The 13,652-nt window shown below is 52.0% G+C and overlaps 1 protein-coding gene across 2 annotated transcripts in view; it reads right to left on the reverse strand.

The window, feature by feature from the left end:
• Positions 1-13,652, reverse strand: part of RARRES2 (retinoic acid receptor responder 2) — a 29,631-nt gene that overhangs the window by 2,039 nt on the left and 13,940 nt on the right. For both annotated transcript variants that reach the window (XM_089664639.1, XM_089664640.1), the window contains exons 2-5: positions 11,287-11,492; positions 8,351-8,455; positions 5,738-5,836; positions 2,907-3,011 (exon numbers count right to left, since the gene is read on the reverse strand). In XM_089664639.1, coding sequence (XP_089520765.1) covers positions 2,913-3,011; positions 5,738-5,836; positions 8,351-8,455; positions 11,287-11,472 — 489 coding nt within the window. In that variant the 5' untranslated portion in view covers positions 11,473-11,492 and the 3' untranslated portion in view covers positions 2,907-2,912. The remainder of the gene's footprint in view (positions 1-2,906; positions 3,012-5,737; positions 5,837-8,350; positions 8,456-11,286; positions 11,493-13,652) is intronic.

Raw genomic sequence — 13,652 nt, forward strand, 5'->3', positions numbered from 1 at the left:
CTCCTCAAACTTGTCTGTATATTCCCAAATATCATTCCTGCCCCAGCATTGTCCATAATGTCCCTTCTACTGCTCCTGTCCAGCCCTGTCCATATCATCCCTCTTCCTGCTCCTTCCCAACTTTGTCCATATCATTCCACCTACTGCTCCTGCCCAACCTTGTCCATATTGTCCCTCCTCCTCCTGCCCAACCTTGTCTATATTGTATTCTAAGTTTGTCCATATCATCCATCCAACCGCTCCTGCCCAGCATTGTTCATATCATCCCTCCTACTTTTCAAACCCAATCTTGCCCATATTGTCCCCCCCACTGCTTCTGTCCAACCTTGTCCATAACATCCATCCTACAGCTCCGGCTCAGCATTGACCGTATCAACCCTCCTACTGCTCCTGCCCAGCATTGACCACATCATCCCTGCTCCTGCCCAGCATTGACCACATCATCCCTGCTCCTGCTCCTGCCCAGCATTGACCGCATCATACCTGCTCCTGCTCCTGCCCAGCATTGACCACATCATCCCTGCTCCTGCTCCTGCCCAGCATTGTCTATATCAACCCTCCTACTGCTCCTGCCCAGCATTGACCACATCATCCCTGCTCCTGCTCCTGCCCAGCATTGTCTATATCAACCCTCCTACTGCTCCTGCCCAGCATTGACTATATCATCCCTGCTCCTGCTCCTGCCCAGCATTGACTATATCATCCCAAGACTGTGCAAGACTGTAAGGGAGGAACCGCTACACCTATGCAAGATTGAAGGGGAGGAGTCGCTAAACCTGAGCAAGACTGAAGGGGAGGAGCTGCTACACCTGTGCAAGACTGAAGGGGAGGAGCCGCTACACCTGTGCAAGACTGGAGGGGAGGAGCCGCTACACTTGTACAAAACTGGAGGGGAGGAGCCGCTACACCTGTGCAAGACTGAAGGGGAGGAACCAGTACACCTGTGCAGGACTGAAGGGGAGGAGCCGGTACACCTGTGCAAGACTGAAGGGGAGGAGCCACTACACCTGTGCAAGACTGAAGGGGAGGAGCTGGTACACCTGTGCAAGACTGAAGGGAAGGAGCCGATACACCTGTGTAAGACTGAAGGGGAGGAGCCGGTACACCTGTGCAAGACTGGAGGGGAGGAGCCGGTACACCTGTGCAAGACTGAAGGGGAGGAGCTGGTACACCTGTGTAAGACTGAAGGGGAGGAGCTGGTACACCTGTGCAAGACTGAAGGGGAGGAGCCGCTACACCTGTGCAAGACTGAAGGGGAGGAGCTGGTACACCTGTGTAAGACTGAAGGGGAGGAGCTGGTACACCTGTGCAAGACTGAAGGGGAGGAGCCACTACACCTGTGCAAGACTGAAGGGGAGGAGCTGGTACACCTGTGCAAGACTGAAGGGGAGGAGCTGGTACACCTGTGCAAGACTGAAGGGGAGGGGCAGAGGGAGGATTTAAGTGCAGGTACACTTTGACTAACACCGCCACCCCAGTCCTAGAATCTGTTACAATTTGTTATTGGCAGTGCCGGGACAAGGTCACCTAGTGCCCAGGGCAAAGATGCCAGACAGCCCCCCCCCCAATGTATGGATAATGTGTAAGAAAATATCACCCCCCCCCCCAAAAAAGAAAATTGAGCACTAGTCTTTACACTAACCCCCTAAACATCAATTCCCTTTGCAAGCCAAAATTCTCCCCAAGCAAATATTCCCCCTCTTCCAGTACAAACCCCCCTCCCAGCTCAAATCCTCTCCCTCCGAAAACCCCCCTCCCGGCTCAGATCCTCTCCCTCCGAAATCCCCCTCCCAGCTCAGATCCTCTCCCTCCGAAAACCCCCCTCCCAACTCAAAACCTCTCCCTCCGAAAAACCCCCTCTCAGCTCAAATCCTCTCCCTCCGAAACCCCCCTCCCAGCTCAGATCCTCTCCCTCCGAAAAAAACCCCTCCCGGCTCAAATCCTCTCCCTCTGAAACTCCCCTCCCAGCTCAGATCTTCTCCCTCCGAAATCCCCCCTCCCAGCTCAGATCCTCTCCCTCCGAAAACCCCCCTCCCAACTCAAAACCTCTCCCTCCAAAAAACCCCCTCTCAGCTCAAATCCTCTCCCTCCGAAACCCCCCTCCCAGCTCAGATCCTCTCCCTCCGAAAAAAACCCCTCCCGGCTCAAATCCTCTCCCTCCGAAACCCCCCTCCCAGCTCAGATCTTCTCCCTCCGAAATCCCCCCTCACAGCTTAAATCCTCTCCCTCCGAAAACCCCCCTCCCAGCTCAGATCCTCTCCCTCCGAAACCCCCCTCCCAGCTCAGATCCTCTCCCTCCGAAAACCCCCCTCACAGCTCAAATGCTCTCCCTCTGAAAACCCCCCTCCCAGCTCAAATCCTCTCCCTCCGAAAACTGCCCTCCTAGCACAAATCCTCTACCTCTGAGAACCCCCCTCTGAGAATAAATCCTTAAAACCCCCCCATCAAAATCTACATCTCCCAACACAAATCCACCAAATCCCCTCTCCTAGCACTAACCCCCCCACCAGCACAAATCCTCCCAGTCATTCCTATGAGCACAACTCCTCCCCCAAATCCCCCTTCCTAACAAAAATCCACCCTCTAAATCGCTTCTTCTAGCACAACCTCCCAAATCCCCACTGCGCCCCGGGCATTCGCCCCTCTTGCCCACCCCTTGCACCGGCCATGGTGATCGGTCAGGGAATCAAGAAGCGGGATGAAGCCATAGGATCAGCACTGGAGCAGGATTTTCTAAAGTTGACCAGCAGAGGGCTCTCTCATGGCTCCCGCAGCACAGCCGTGCTTTACCATGGGTAGTCAGAGCTCGGTTGTCAGAGACGGATATTTAGTTCCAGCAGCCCGGAGCTCAGACCGACATTCATCGATAGAACATTGTACAGAGTTCATCTCTCCATCACACTCACCTCCCCTCACTCCGTCTTCAGGAAGCTGTACTTCCCCACATTCGTCTTCCCAGTGACCTTCTTCTCCACCTCCTTACACAGCTCGTTCCTCCGAGCCTGACGCCCCTATAGAGAGAGGAGGGGAGATCACATTACACAGCTGCTTTGTCGAAATTAAACGAGAGAGCAAAATATGGTCCCGTTCACCGTTGCATCGAATTCAACTTCTGTGTTTTATTGAGGAGTAAAGCTGCCTGTGGATGGTGCCGAGTCAGCAGGCACTGCACAGACAGAATGGGGCTAAGCAGGTGTGTCAGTGAATTGGGGGGCATTTGAAACAGAACATTACAGAAGCATGCTGACACTACGTCCCTCTCCTCTTTTGAGGCATGACTCCGACACGGCTTCACCTGCTTCCTTCTCCCATGGTGGCCTTCTCTGGACTCCCTCCCCCAGACCCAGTGGATGGAAGGGAGGTGGAGTAGGAATCCTCCTAGACCCACAAAGCACCTATCAGGCACTTCACCTACGTCCCTCTCTGTCCCTCTCCTCTTTTGAGGCATGACTCCGACACGGCTTCGCCTGCTTCCCTCTCCCATGGTGGCCTTCTCTGGACACCCTCAGACACAGTGGATGGAAGGGAGGTGGAGTAGGAATCCTCCTAGACCCACAAAGCACCTATCAGGCACTTCACCTACGTCCCTCTCTGTCCGTCTCCCTCTTTTGAGGCATGACTCCGACACGGCTTCGTCTGCTTCCCTCTCCCATGGTGGCCTTCTCTGGACTCCCCCAGACCCAGTGGATGGAAGGGAGGTGGAGTAGGAATCCTCCTAGACCCACAAAGCACCTCTTTACCCACGTCCCTCTCCTCTTTTGAGGCATGACTCCGACACGGCTTCGCCTGCTTCCCTCTCCCATGGTGGCCTTCTCTAGACTCCCCCGGACCCAGTGGATGGAAGGGAGGTGGAGTAGGAATCCTCCTAGACCCACAAAGCACCTATCAGGCACTTCACCTACGTCCCTCTCTGTCCGTCTCCCTCTTTTGAGGCATGACTCCGACACGGCTTCGTCTGCTTCCCTCTCCCATGGTGGCCTTCTCTGGACTCCCCCAGACCCAGTGGATGGAAGGGAGGTGGAGTAGGAATCCTCCTAGACCCACAAAGCACCTATCAGGCACTTCACCTACGTCCCTCTCTGTCCCTCTCCTCTTTTGAGGCATGACTCCGACACGGCTTCGTCTGCTTCCCTCTCCCATGGTGGCCTTCTCTGGACTCCCCCAGACCCAGTGGATGGAAGGGAGGTGGAGTAGGAATCCTCCTAGACCCACAAAGCACCTCTTTACCCACGTCCCTCTCCTCTTTTGAGGCACGACTCCGACACGGCTTCGCCTGCTTCCCTCTCCCATGGTGGCCTTCTATGGACTCCTCCAGACCCAGTGGATGGAAGGGAGGTGGAGTAGAAATCCTCCTAGACCCACAATGCACCTCTCAGGCACTTTACCTACGTCCATCTCTGTCCGCCTCCCTCTTTTGAGGCACATCGTATACGTTTATTTCCTCCCGTTTCTCTAAGAATTGATTCCCCTGGACCCGTATCAACCTTCCTTGATGACTTCTCTGCCTGGATTCCCTACTTTCTCTCTTATGAAATCCCCACAATCATTCTCGGTACCTTTAACGTCCCTGTTATACCAACCAAATTGTTCTCTTCACTCCTCCCAAGACCTCCTGCTCTCTAGCTCCCTTGTCTCCTCCTCCTACGCTCGCCTCCAGGATTTCTCCAGAGCCGCTCCCATCCTCTGGAACTCCCTACCCCAATGTGTCCGACTATCTCCTATTCTGTCCACGTTTAGACGATCCCTGAAAACTCATCTCTTCAGAGAGGCCTGTCCTGTCCCCACCTAACAACGGTACGTGTATATTGTCCATCGGCCCCTCCCCCGCAGGTATTACCTGTTGTATCTCTTGAACCCTCCCTCTTAGATTGTAAGCTCCAGCGTCCGGGCCCTCCAATCCCTCCAGTATTCATTTGTATTGTAATTGTACCGCCTGCCTTCATGTTGTGAAGCGCTGAGTACACTGTTGGGGCCATATAAATCCTGTAATAATGTGCTGGAAAATCCAGCCCAATCCCTAGGGGCCCCACCTCGCAACTAACAGGATTTAAAGGATCTGCTGCTGGCGGCTCGGTGCCGGATGCCGCAGCGTACCTTCAGGGGTCTAGTGGAGTCCATGCCTCGATGGGTCATAATGTACTGATGGCTGATCGGTGTATATGGTCAGTGACTGAAGGATGTGAGAAAAAAACATAAAAAAGTAAAACGGACATAAAGGTCCACCTACAGGAACCTGGAGGAACCTACAAGAACCTAGAGAAACCTACAGGAACCTTCTGGAACCTACAGGAACCTACAAGAACCTCCAGGAACCTCCTGGAACCTAAAGGAACCTGGAGGAATGTACAGGAACCTGTAGGAACCTACAGGAACCTAGAGGAACCTACAGTAATCTGGAGCAACCTACAGAAACCTAAAGAAACCTAGAGGAACCTACAGGAACTTAGAGGAACCTACAGGAACCTCCAGGAACCTACAGAAACCTACAGGAACTTAGAGGAACCTACAGGAACCTCCAGGAACCTCCAGGAACCTAAAGAAACCTACAGGAACCTAGAGGAACCTAGAGGAACCTAAAGGAACCTACAGGAGCCTCCAGGAGCCTAAAGAAACCTACAGGAACCTAGAGGAACCTAAAGGAACCTACAGGAGCCTCCAGGAACCTACTCCCAACAACTGAGCCAAGCAGGAGAACTGACAACAGGACAGACTGAGCGGATTGTCATGAGGGACTTACCCCATTTAGGTGTCGTGGCAGGATGCATTCTTCAACCTGAGATATGACCACGTGAGAGTCGTATTCAAACTTGTAACACCCGAAGCAGTTGTAGGTTTTCTGTGGAGACAAAACCATGGAGACACAATGTCACCAGGAGGTCAGATAGTATTACAGGTCACAATGTGAATACAGGTCACGGGCGAGAATGGAGCCTGGAGTAGGACATGAGCAACTACTACATGAGACAACAGTGCAGCAGTGTGGAGTAATTAATTCACGATGTACAGAGTGGAGTGGTGCGCAGTCATTTATTTGCAATGTACAGAGTTGAGCAGTATTAAGTTCTTCATTCACAATGTACAAGGTGGAACAGTGTGGCATAATTCATTCAGGATGTACAGAGTGGAGCAGAATAGAATAATTCATTCACGGTGTACAGGGTGGAGTATGTGGAGTCATTTATTCACAATGTACAGAGTGGAGCAGTGTGCTGTTATTCATTCACAATGTACAAGGTGGAGCAAAGTGGAGTAATTCAATCACAATGTACAGAGAAGACCAGTGTGGAGTAATCCATTCACAATGTACAGAGTGGAGCAGCGTGGAGTAATTCATTCAAGATGTACAGGGTGGAGTAGTGTGGGGTAATTCATTCACAATGTAGAGTGGAGCAGTGTGGAGTAATTAATTCACAATGTACAGAGTGGAGCAAGTAGAGTAATTCATTCACAGTGTACAGGATGGAGCCGTGTGGAGTAATTCATTCACAATGTACAGAGTGGAGCAAGTAGAGTAATTAATTCACAATGTACAGAGTGGAGCAGTGTGGAGTAATTCATACACAATGTACAGAGTGGAGCCATGTGGAGTAATTAATTCACAATGTACAGAGTGGAGCAAGTAGAGTAATTCATTCACAATATACAGAGTGGAGCAGTGTGGAGTAATTCATACTGTCAGGAATGGACTCAGCACTAGTGGTGGGACTCACCTGCCGTGTGGGCTGCAGTACCAGGGCTGACCAGCGGGTGCTCTCAGCAGCCAGAAGCTCACTCCTGCAGTCAGCCAACACCTGGGGCTGATTGCAGCAGGTGTATTTAAAGAATGACCAGGCCTGCGATCTGTGCCTTGGTGTAAATGTTTCCCATGAGCCCCTGTATCCTGTTCCTGTGTTGCTGTATACTCCGTTGCCGACCTCTGCTTGTTCCTGATCCTGCTCTTCTCCTGTTTAACCCCTGGCTTGCCTGACTACTCTTCCGTCTGATCCCTGGTACTGTATTTGCCCGCACCCTGCTGAACCTGGCTTGTGACCTGACCATTCTTAGCTCGCTCCTCTTGTACCTCGCTGCCCGCATAATACCGACCCGGCCTGTCTGACCACGCATACCGTACCCGACCATCCATCCATCCGGCTGGATTGGACCAGTGTATCTGTCTGCCTCTTCCAAATTAGATTCCGTTCCTGCACTCCCCTGTCAGTACTCTCTACCACCGCAGGTCGCACTCGGGGGTCGCAACCTGGTTCCAGTCTGCACCAAGTCCATCCCCACCATCAGGGGCCCTGGTGAACAGCAGGCTGGGACTTAGACCCCGCGCCCTGAGGGCGTCCGTGCGGTGGGCTGCTAGAGATTCTGCCAGGCGGCTTAACAGTACCAAACGGCCTGCCTGACCATTCCACCTCTCCAGCCCTGACTACGCCTGTGTTCTTGAAGCCTGCTACTTCCCTGTGTCAGTCCACACATTTCTGGTCACACCCGGATGCCTAACACATACACAATGTACAGAGTGGAACAAGTGGAGTAATTCATTCACAATGTACAGAGTGGAGCAAGTGGAGTCATTCATTCACAATGTACAGAGAAGAGCAGTGTGGAGTAATCCATTCACAATGTACATATTGGAGCAGCGTGGAGTAATTAATTCACAATGTACAGAGTGGAGCAGTGTGGAGTAATTCATTCACAATGTGCAGAGTGGAGCAGTGTGGAGTAATTAATTCACAATGTACATAGTGGAGCAGTGTGGAGTAATTCATTCACAATGTACAGAGTGGAGTAAGTAGAGTAATTCATTCACAATGTACAGAGTGGAGCAGTGTAGAGTAATTCATTCACAACGTACAGAGTGGAGCCATGGGGAGTAATTTAATCACAATGTACAGAGTGGAACAAGTAGAGTAATTCAATCACAATGTACAGAGTGGAGCAGTGTGGAATAATTCATTCATTAATTTAATCACAATGTACAGAGTGGAGCAAGTGGAGTCATTCATTCACAAAGTACAGGATGGAGCAGTGTGGTGTAATTCATTCACAATGTACAGGATGGAGCAGTGTGGAGTAATTCATTCACAATGTACAGAGTGGAGCAGTGTGGAGTAATTCATTCACAACGTACAGGATGGAGCAGTGTGGAGTAATTCATTCACAATGTACAGAGTGGAGAAGTGTGGAGTAATTAATTCACAATGTACAGAGTGGAGCCGTGTGGAGTGTGCAATACATGATGTACAGGGTGGAGCAATATGTAAATGAGATGTTGAACACAGAAGTGAGAGGCGCCTTAACTCCGCCCCGCATACCTCCCCCCTGGTATATAACCCACCAATCGCCAGACTTGTCAGACACTTACTGCGTTCTTTACGGCCTTGCAGTCTGGTTTGCTCCAGTCATGCTTGCGACATGACGTCTGTTTCACCAGAAACTCCACATTGACGAACAGGCCGGCTGAATACGTCTGTAAGAAGATGAAGATAGTGAAGGTGTGGGGTGGAGTTTGCTCTAATGCTCCGCCCGCTTTTCCCGCGAGGAAACAATCAGCGCATGTGGGGAGGAGTTTCCACAAAGTGTATGGAGAGTCCGCCCCTTCCTGCGGGTGGCTGTCTGTACAGTACCGGGGTGCACCCTTGTTACCCTCAGATCACCCGCATGTCTGGTGTGCCGGCATCAGGACGGGAGCCACTCCTGAGAAAATACTGAATGAAACCCAACTGAACGTTCGCTTTAAATCAGCCGAATACATTCCAGGAGCATCAGAACAAAAGGCGTCTTCTCTAGGAAGCAGCCACAACTTGGAAAGCCTGTCCCCTGCCAGCATACTGCAGGAAAAGGGTTCATTGGAGAGCTCTAGCTCTGTCTCAGGAGAGGAGGGTGTCAGACCTCTGCAGAGAGACCACTGCTTCCCCACACACCAACAACGACCCTTCTCTGGGCATTGCCTGATCCCACCGGCAGATTGTAGCTGGTCCCTGCCAGGACTTCCAACGTTACTTCCAGGATCCTTTCCGGTGCTTCCAATGTACTTCCAGAACATCTTCCAGTCCTTCCAGGTTCCCCGCCTCTACTTCCAACAACACTTCTAAAATCCCTGCCGGGACTTCAATAATACTTCCAGAAGTCCCATGAAATGACTCTCGGTGAGTCATGTGACCAAAAAGGTATTCAGGTTCCAGCCTTTGAAGTGGCCGGTGCCGGGTCTTCTCACCAGCTACCCCTTGTTACCAAGAGCTATAATACCTACCTGTGAGGTTGCCTGACCTATGCTGACCTGGATTGTACTGACCCCCCTCATGACTGCTGCCTTCCTCAACCTCTGTATGGACCTGACTACTCTCTTGATTGCTGCCTGCCTTGTCTGCTGCCTGGACCTGACTACTCTCTTGATTGCTGCCTGCCTTGTCCCTTGCCTGGACCTGACTACTCACTTGATTGCTGCCTTCTTGAACCTCTGCCTGGACTTGACTACTCTCTTGATTGCTGCCTGCCTTGTCCGCTGCCTGAACCTGACTACTTTCTTGATTGCTGCCTCGCTTGTCCCTTGCCTGGAGCTGACTACTTTCTTGATTGCTGCCTGACTTGTTCCTTGCCTGGACCTGACTACTTTCCTGATTTCTGCCTTCCTTGTCCCTTGCCTAGACCTGACTAAACTCTTGATTGCTGCCTGACCTGTTCCTTGCCTGGACCTGACTACTTTCTTGATTGCTGCTTGCTTGAACCCCTGCCTAGATCTGAGAACTCTCTTGATTGCTGCCTGCCTTGTCCGCTGCCTGAACCTGACTACTTTCTTGATTGCTGCCTGCCTTGTCCCTTGCCTGGACCTGACTGCTCTCTTGATTGCTGCCTGCCTTGTCTGCTGCCTGGACCTGACTACTCTCTTGATTGCTGCCTGCCTTGTCCCTTGACTGGACCTGACTGCTCTCTTGATTGCTGCCTGCCTTGTCTGCTGCCTGGACCTGACTACTCCCTTGATTGCTGCCTGCTTGAACCTCTGTCTAGATCTGACTACTCTCTTGATTGTTGCCTGCCTTGTCCTCTGCCTGGACCTGACTACTTTCCTGATTTCTGCCTTCCTTGACCCTTGCCTAGACCTGACTAAACTCTTGATTGCTACCTGACCTGTTCCTTGCCTGGACCTGACTACTTTCCCGATTGCTGCCTGCCTTGTCCCTTGCCTGGACCTGACTACTTTCTTGATTGCTGCTTGCTTGAACCCCTGTCCAGATCTGAGAACTCTCTTGATTGCTGCCTGAACCTGACTACTTTCTTGATTGCTGCCTCGCTTGTCCCTTGCCTGGAGCTGACTACTTTCTTGATTGCTGCCTGACTTGTTCCTTGCCTGGACCTGACTACTTTCCTGATTTCTGCCTTCCTTGTCCCTTGCCTAGACCTGACTAAACTCTTGATTGCTGCCTGACCTGTTCCTTGCCTGGACCTGACTACTTTCTTGATTGCTGCTTGATTGAACCCCTGCCTAGATCTGAGAACTCTCTTGATTGCTGCCTGCCTTGTCTGCTGCCTGGACCTGACCACTCTCTTGATTGCTGCCTGCATTGTCCGCTGCCTGGACCTGACTACTTTCTTGATTGCTGCTTGCTTGAACCCCTGCCTAGATCTGAGAACTCTCTTGATTTCTGCCTGCCTTGTCTCTTGCCTGGACCTGACCACTCTCTTGATTGCTGCCTGCATTGTCCGCTGCCTGGACCTGACTACTTTCCTATCTGCCTCCTAGTGTACAGTCTTCACACTGCAGCCATCCCGGTTCTGCTATCCCCTATGTGGGGTGATCCTGAGGGCCACAACCTGCAGAAAGTTACAGCAAAGTAAACTGGAGCCACTAGGATCTCTGGCTCATCTCCCCCTCCAGGAGCTCCACTGAAGACCAGCTGTCACCTAGATCCCGCCCCTCGGGTGGCCCTGTGTCACCGGCCAGGGGGCCACTCTAACACAGCTGTAGGACATTATTGAACAGATTTGCACCTGGAATGTATTTAGTTGATTTAAACTGAAAGCTCAATCGGCCTTTACAAATAAAATAAATCTTCTCCCGTCTCCTGGAGGGGCCCCCATGGACAACGTGAATCAGAGCTGCAACATTTCTCAGCTACAAATAATTGATACAAATCCTATAAATATTTTACCGGGGCAGCAAAACCATTTTCACGATCAATACTGGAATTCCAATGATCAGCATTGTCTATAAATATCGGTCCTTTAGGACTCCGCCTACAGGTATGTTGAGGTCCTCCAGCCAATCCGAACACTGATGCTCTGAGCTCCCCCGGAACTCACCTCCTCAGCTGCCTTCACTATGGACGTCATCCTGTATCCGCTCTGCAGATCTCTCTGATGGAACTTCTCCATCACCAGCTGGATCGTCTTACTCTGGATCTCGGACAGTTCCCCCGCCGGGACATCTCCCAGGACTCTCAGGACTAGCAGAGCGCTGAGCAGGCCCCAACCGACGGCCAGTGTCATGGTGGTCCTCAAACGGTCACCTGATAATGAAAGTCAAAACGTCACATTGGTGATGGATGGGAGGGATTCTGATCTGAGGGCGTGGTCTACTGTCCGGCAAATACTGGAAGTGTGTCAATATCAGGAAGTCCCACCATATCTTGTGTCATCCAATACTCTCCCCTGTCTCAGCTTCCGGAATCAGAAATCACATTATAAGGCGTGAATCTGGAAGAAGCTTCTTGGTGCTGACACTTCAGGTTCAGGTTCAGGTTTTTTGTCTGTGAGAGACAAGGAGGAGCCTGCTGGGAGATGGGGGTGGAGTCAATGCTTCCAAGGGGTTTGCTGCTTTGTATGTTTTTTGACTGCTGTGGTTTTGCATTCCTTGATAAAACTGTACATTCTAAAGGGAGTTCTTTGCACTGTTTAGTTGTGCTGGCCCTTCTGAGGTGGTACCCCCCTGGGAGGTAAGGGTTAACACTGCTGGCCAGGTTTTCCCGGGCTTTTTGAGGAAGTACCGCCCTCTGCTGGGACAAACACTGAAAAAAGGAAGGGAACTACCTCCCCTGGGGGGCAGCAATAAGCTGATGGTACGGCTCCAGGTCTACCCTACTGGAAGAACAGAATGCTTCTTGTGAAATGCTTCTTACCCTGAACCATCCCCTGTGGGAACCCAGCTGGGGGTTCCGGGGATATGGACTTATGCCACTGCTAAATGGACTTGGGGACTTAAGGACTTTCTCAACTTTATAAGGTATGACTACCTCATGGGCATTCAGGACCACCAGGAGAACAGCTATGGGCATTCTGGGCCACCAGGAGAACAGCTATGGGCATTCGGGGCCACCAGGAGAACAGCTATGGGCATTCGGGGCCACCAGGAGAACAGCTATGGGCATTCGGGGCCACCAGGAGAACAGCTATGGGCATTCGGGGCCACCAGGAGAACAGCTATGGGCATTCGGGGCCACCAGGAGAACAGCTATGGGCATTCGGGGCCACCAGGAGAACAGCTATGGGCATTCGGGGCCACCAGGAGAACAGCTATGGGCATTCAGGGCCACCAGGAGAACAGCTATGGGCATTCGGGGCCACCAGGAGAACAGCTATGGGCATTCGGGGCCACCAGGAGAACAGCTATGGGCATTCGGGGCCACCAGGAGAACAGCTATGGGCATTCAGGGCCACCAGGAGAACAGCTATGGGCATTCAGGGCCACCAGGAGAACAGCTACGGGCATTCAGGGCCACCAGGAGAACAGCTATGGGCATTCAGGGCCACCAGGAGAACCGCTACGGGCATTCAGGGCCACCAGGAGAACAGCTATGGGCATTCAGGGTATACCAGGAGAACCGCTACGGGCATTCAAGGCCACCAGGAGAACAGCTGTGGGCATTCAGGGCCACCAGGAGAACCGCTATGGGCAGTTAGGGCCACCAGGAGAACAGTTGTGGGCATTCAGGGCTACCAGGAGAACAGCTGTGGGCAGTCAGGGCCACCAGGAGAACAGCTGTGGGCAGTCAGGGCCACCAGGAGAACAGCTGTGGGCATTCAAGGCCACCAGGAGAACAGCTGTGGGCATTCAGGGCCACCAGGAGAACCGCTATGGGCAGTCAGGGCCACCAGGAGAACAGCTGTGGGCATTCAGGGCTACCAGGAGAACAGCTGTGGGCAGTCAGGGCCACCAGGAGAACAGCTGTGGGCATTCAGGGCCACCAGGAGAACCGCTACGGGCATTCAAGGCCACCAAGAGAACAGCTGTGGGCATTCAGGGCCACCAGGAGAACAGCTATGGGCACTTTACAGAACAAGTACAGGAATACCATGGGAATTGTTTATTTGTTACTTTTTAACAACTTCAGTAAAAAATGTTTATTGGTTTTCAGCTTGGCCGGGTCTGAAGTTACGAGAGGACACACTGAAAGGGGTGCAGTGCATGTGTGTACAGTACAATTGTCTACAGCAGGGGTGTCAAACTGGTGGCCCTCCAGCTGTTGCGAAACTACAAGTCCCATCATGCCTCTGCCTTTGGGAGTCATGCTTGTAACTGTCGATCTTGCAAGGCCTCATGGAACTTGTAGTTTGGCAACAGCTAGAGGGCCGCCAGTTTGATACCCGTGGTCTACAGTATCTCCCAGAAGTGATTCCACCCCCCCTCACATTTGTGTCCATATTTGATCCTCTCTTTCCATGTGACAACA

This window comes from Staurois parvus, unplaced genomic scaffold (genome assembly GCF_062004578.1).
Source record: "Staurois parvus isolate SC_StPar_1 unplaced genomic scaffold, SC_StPar_1.0 ptg001976l, whole genome shotgun sequence".
Lineage (NCBI taxonomy): Eukaryota > Metazoa > Chordata > Amphibia > Anura > Ranidae > Staurois > Staurois parvus.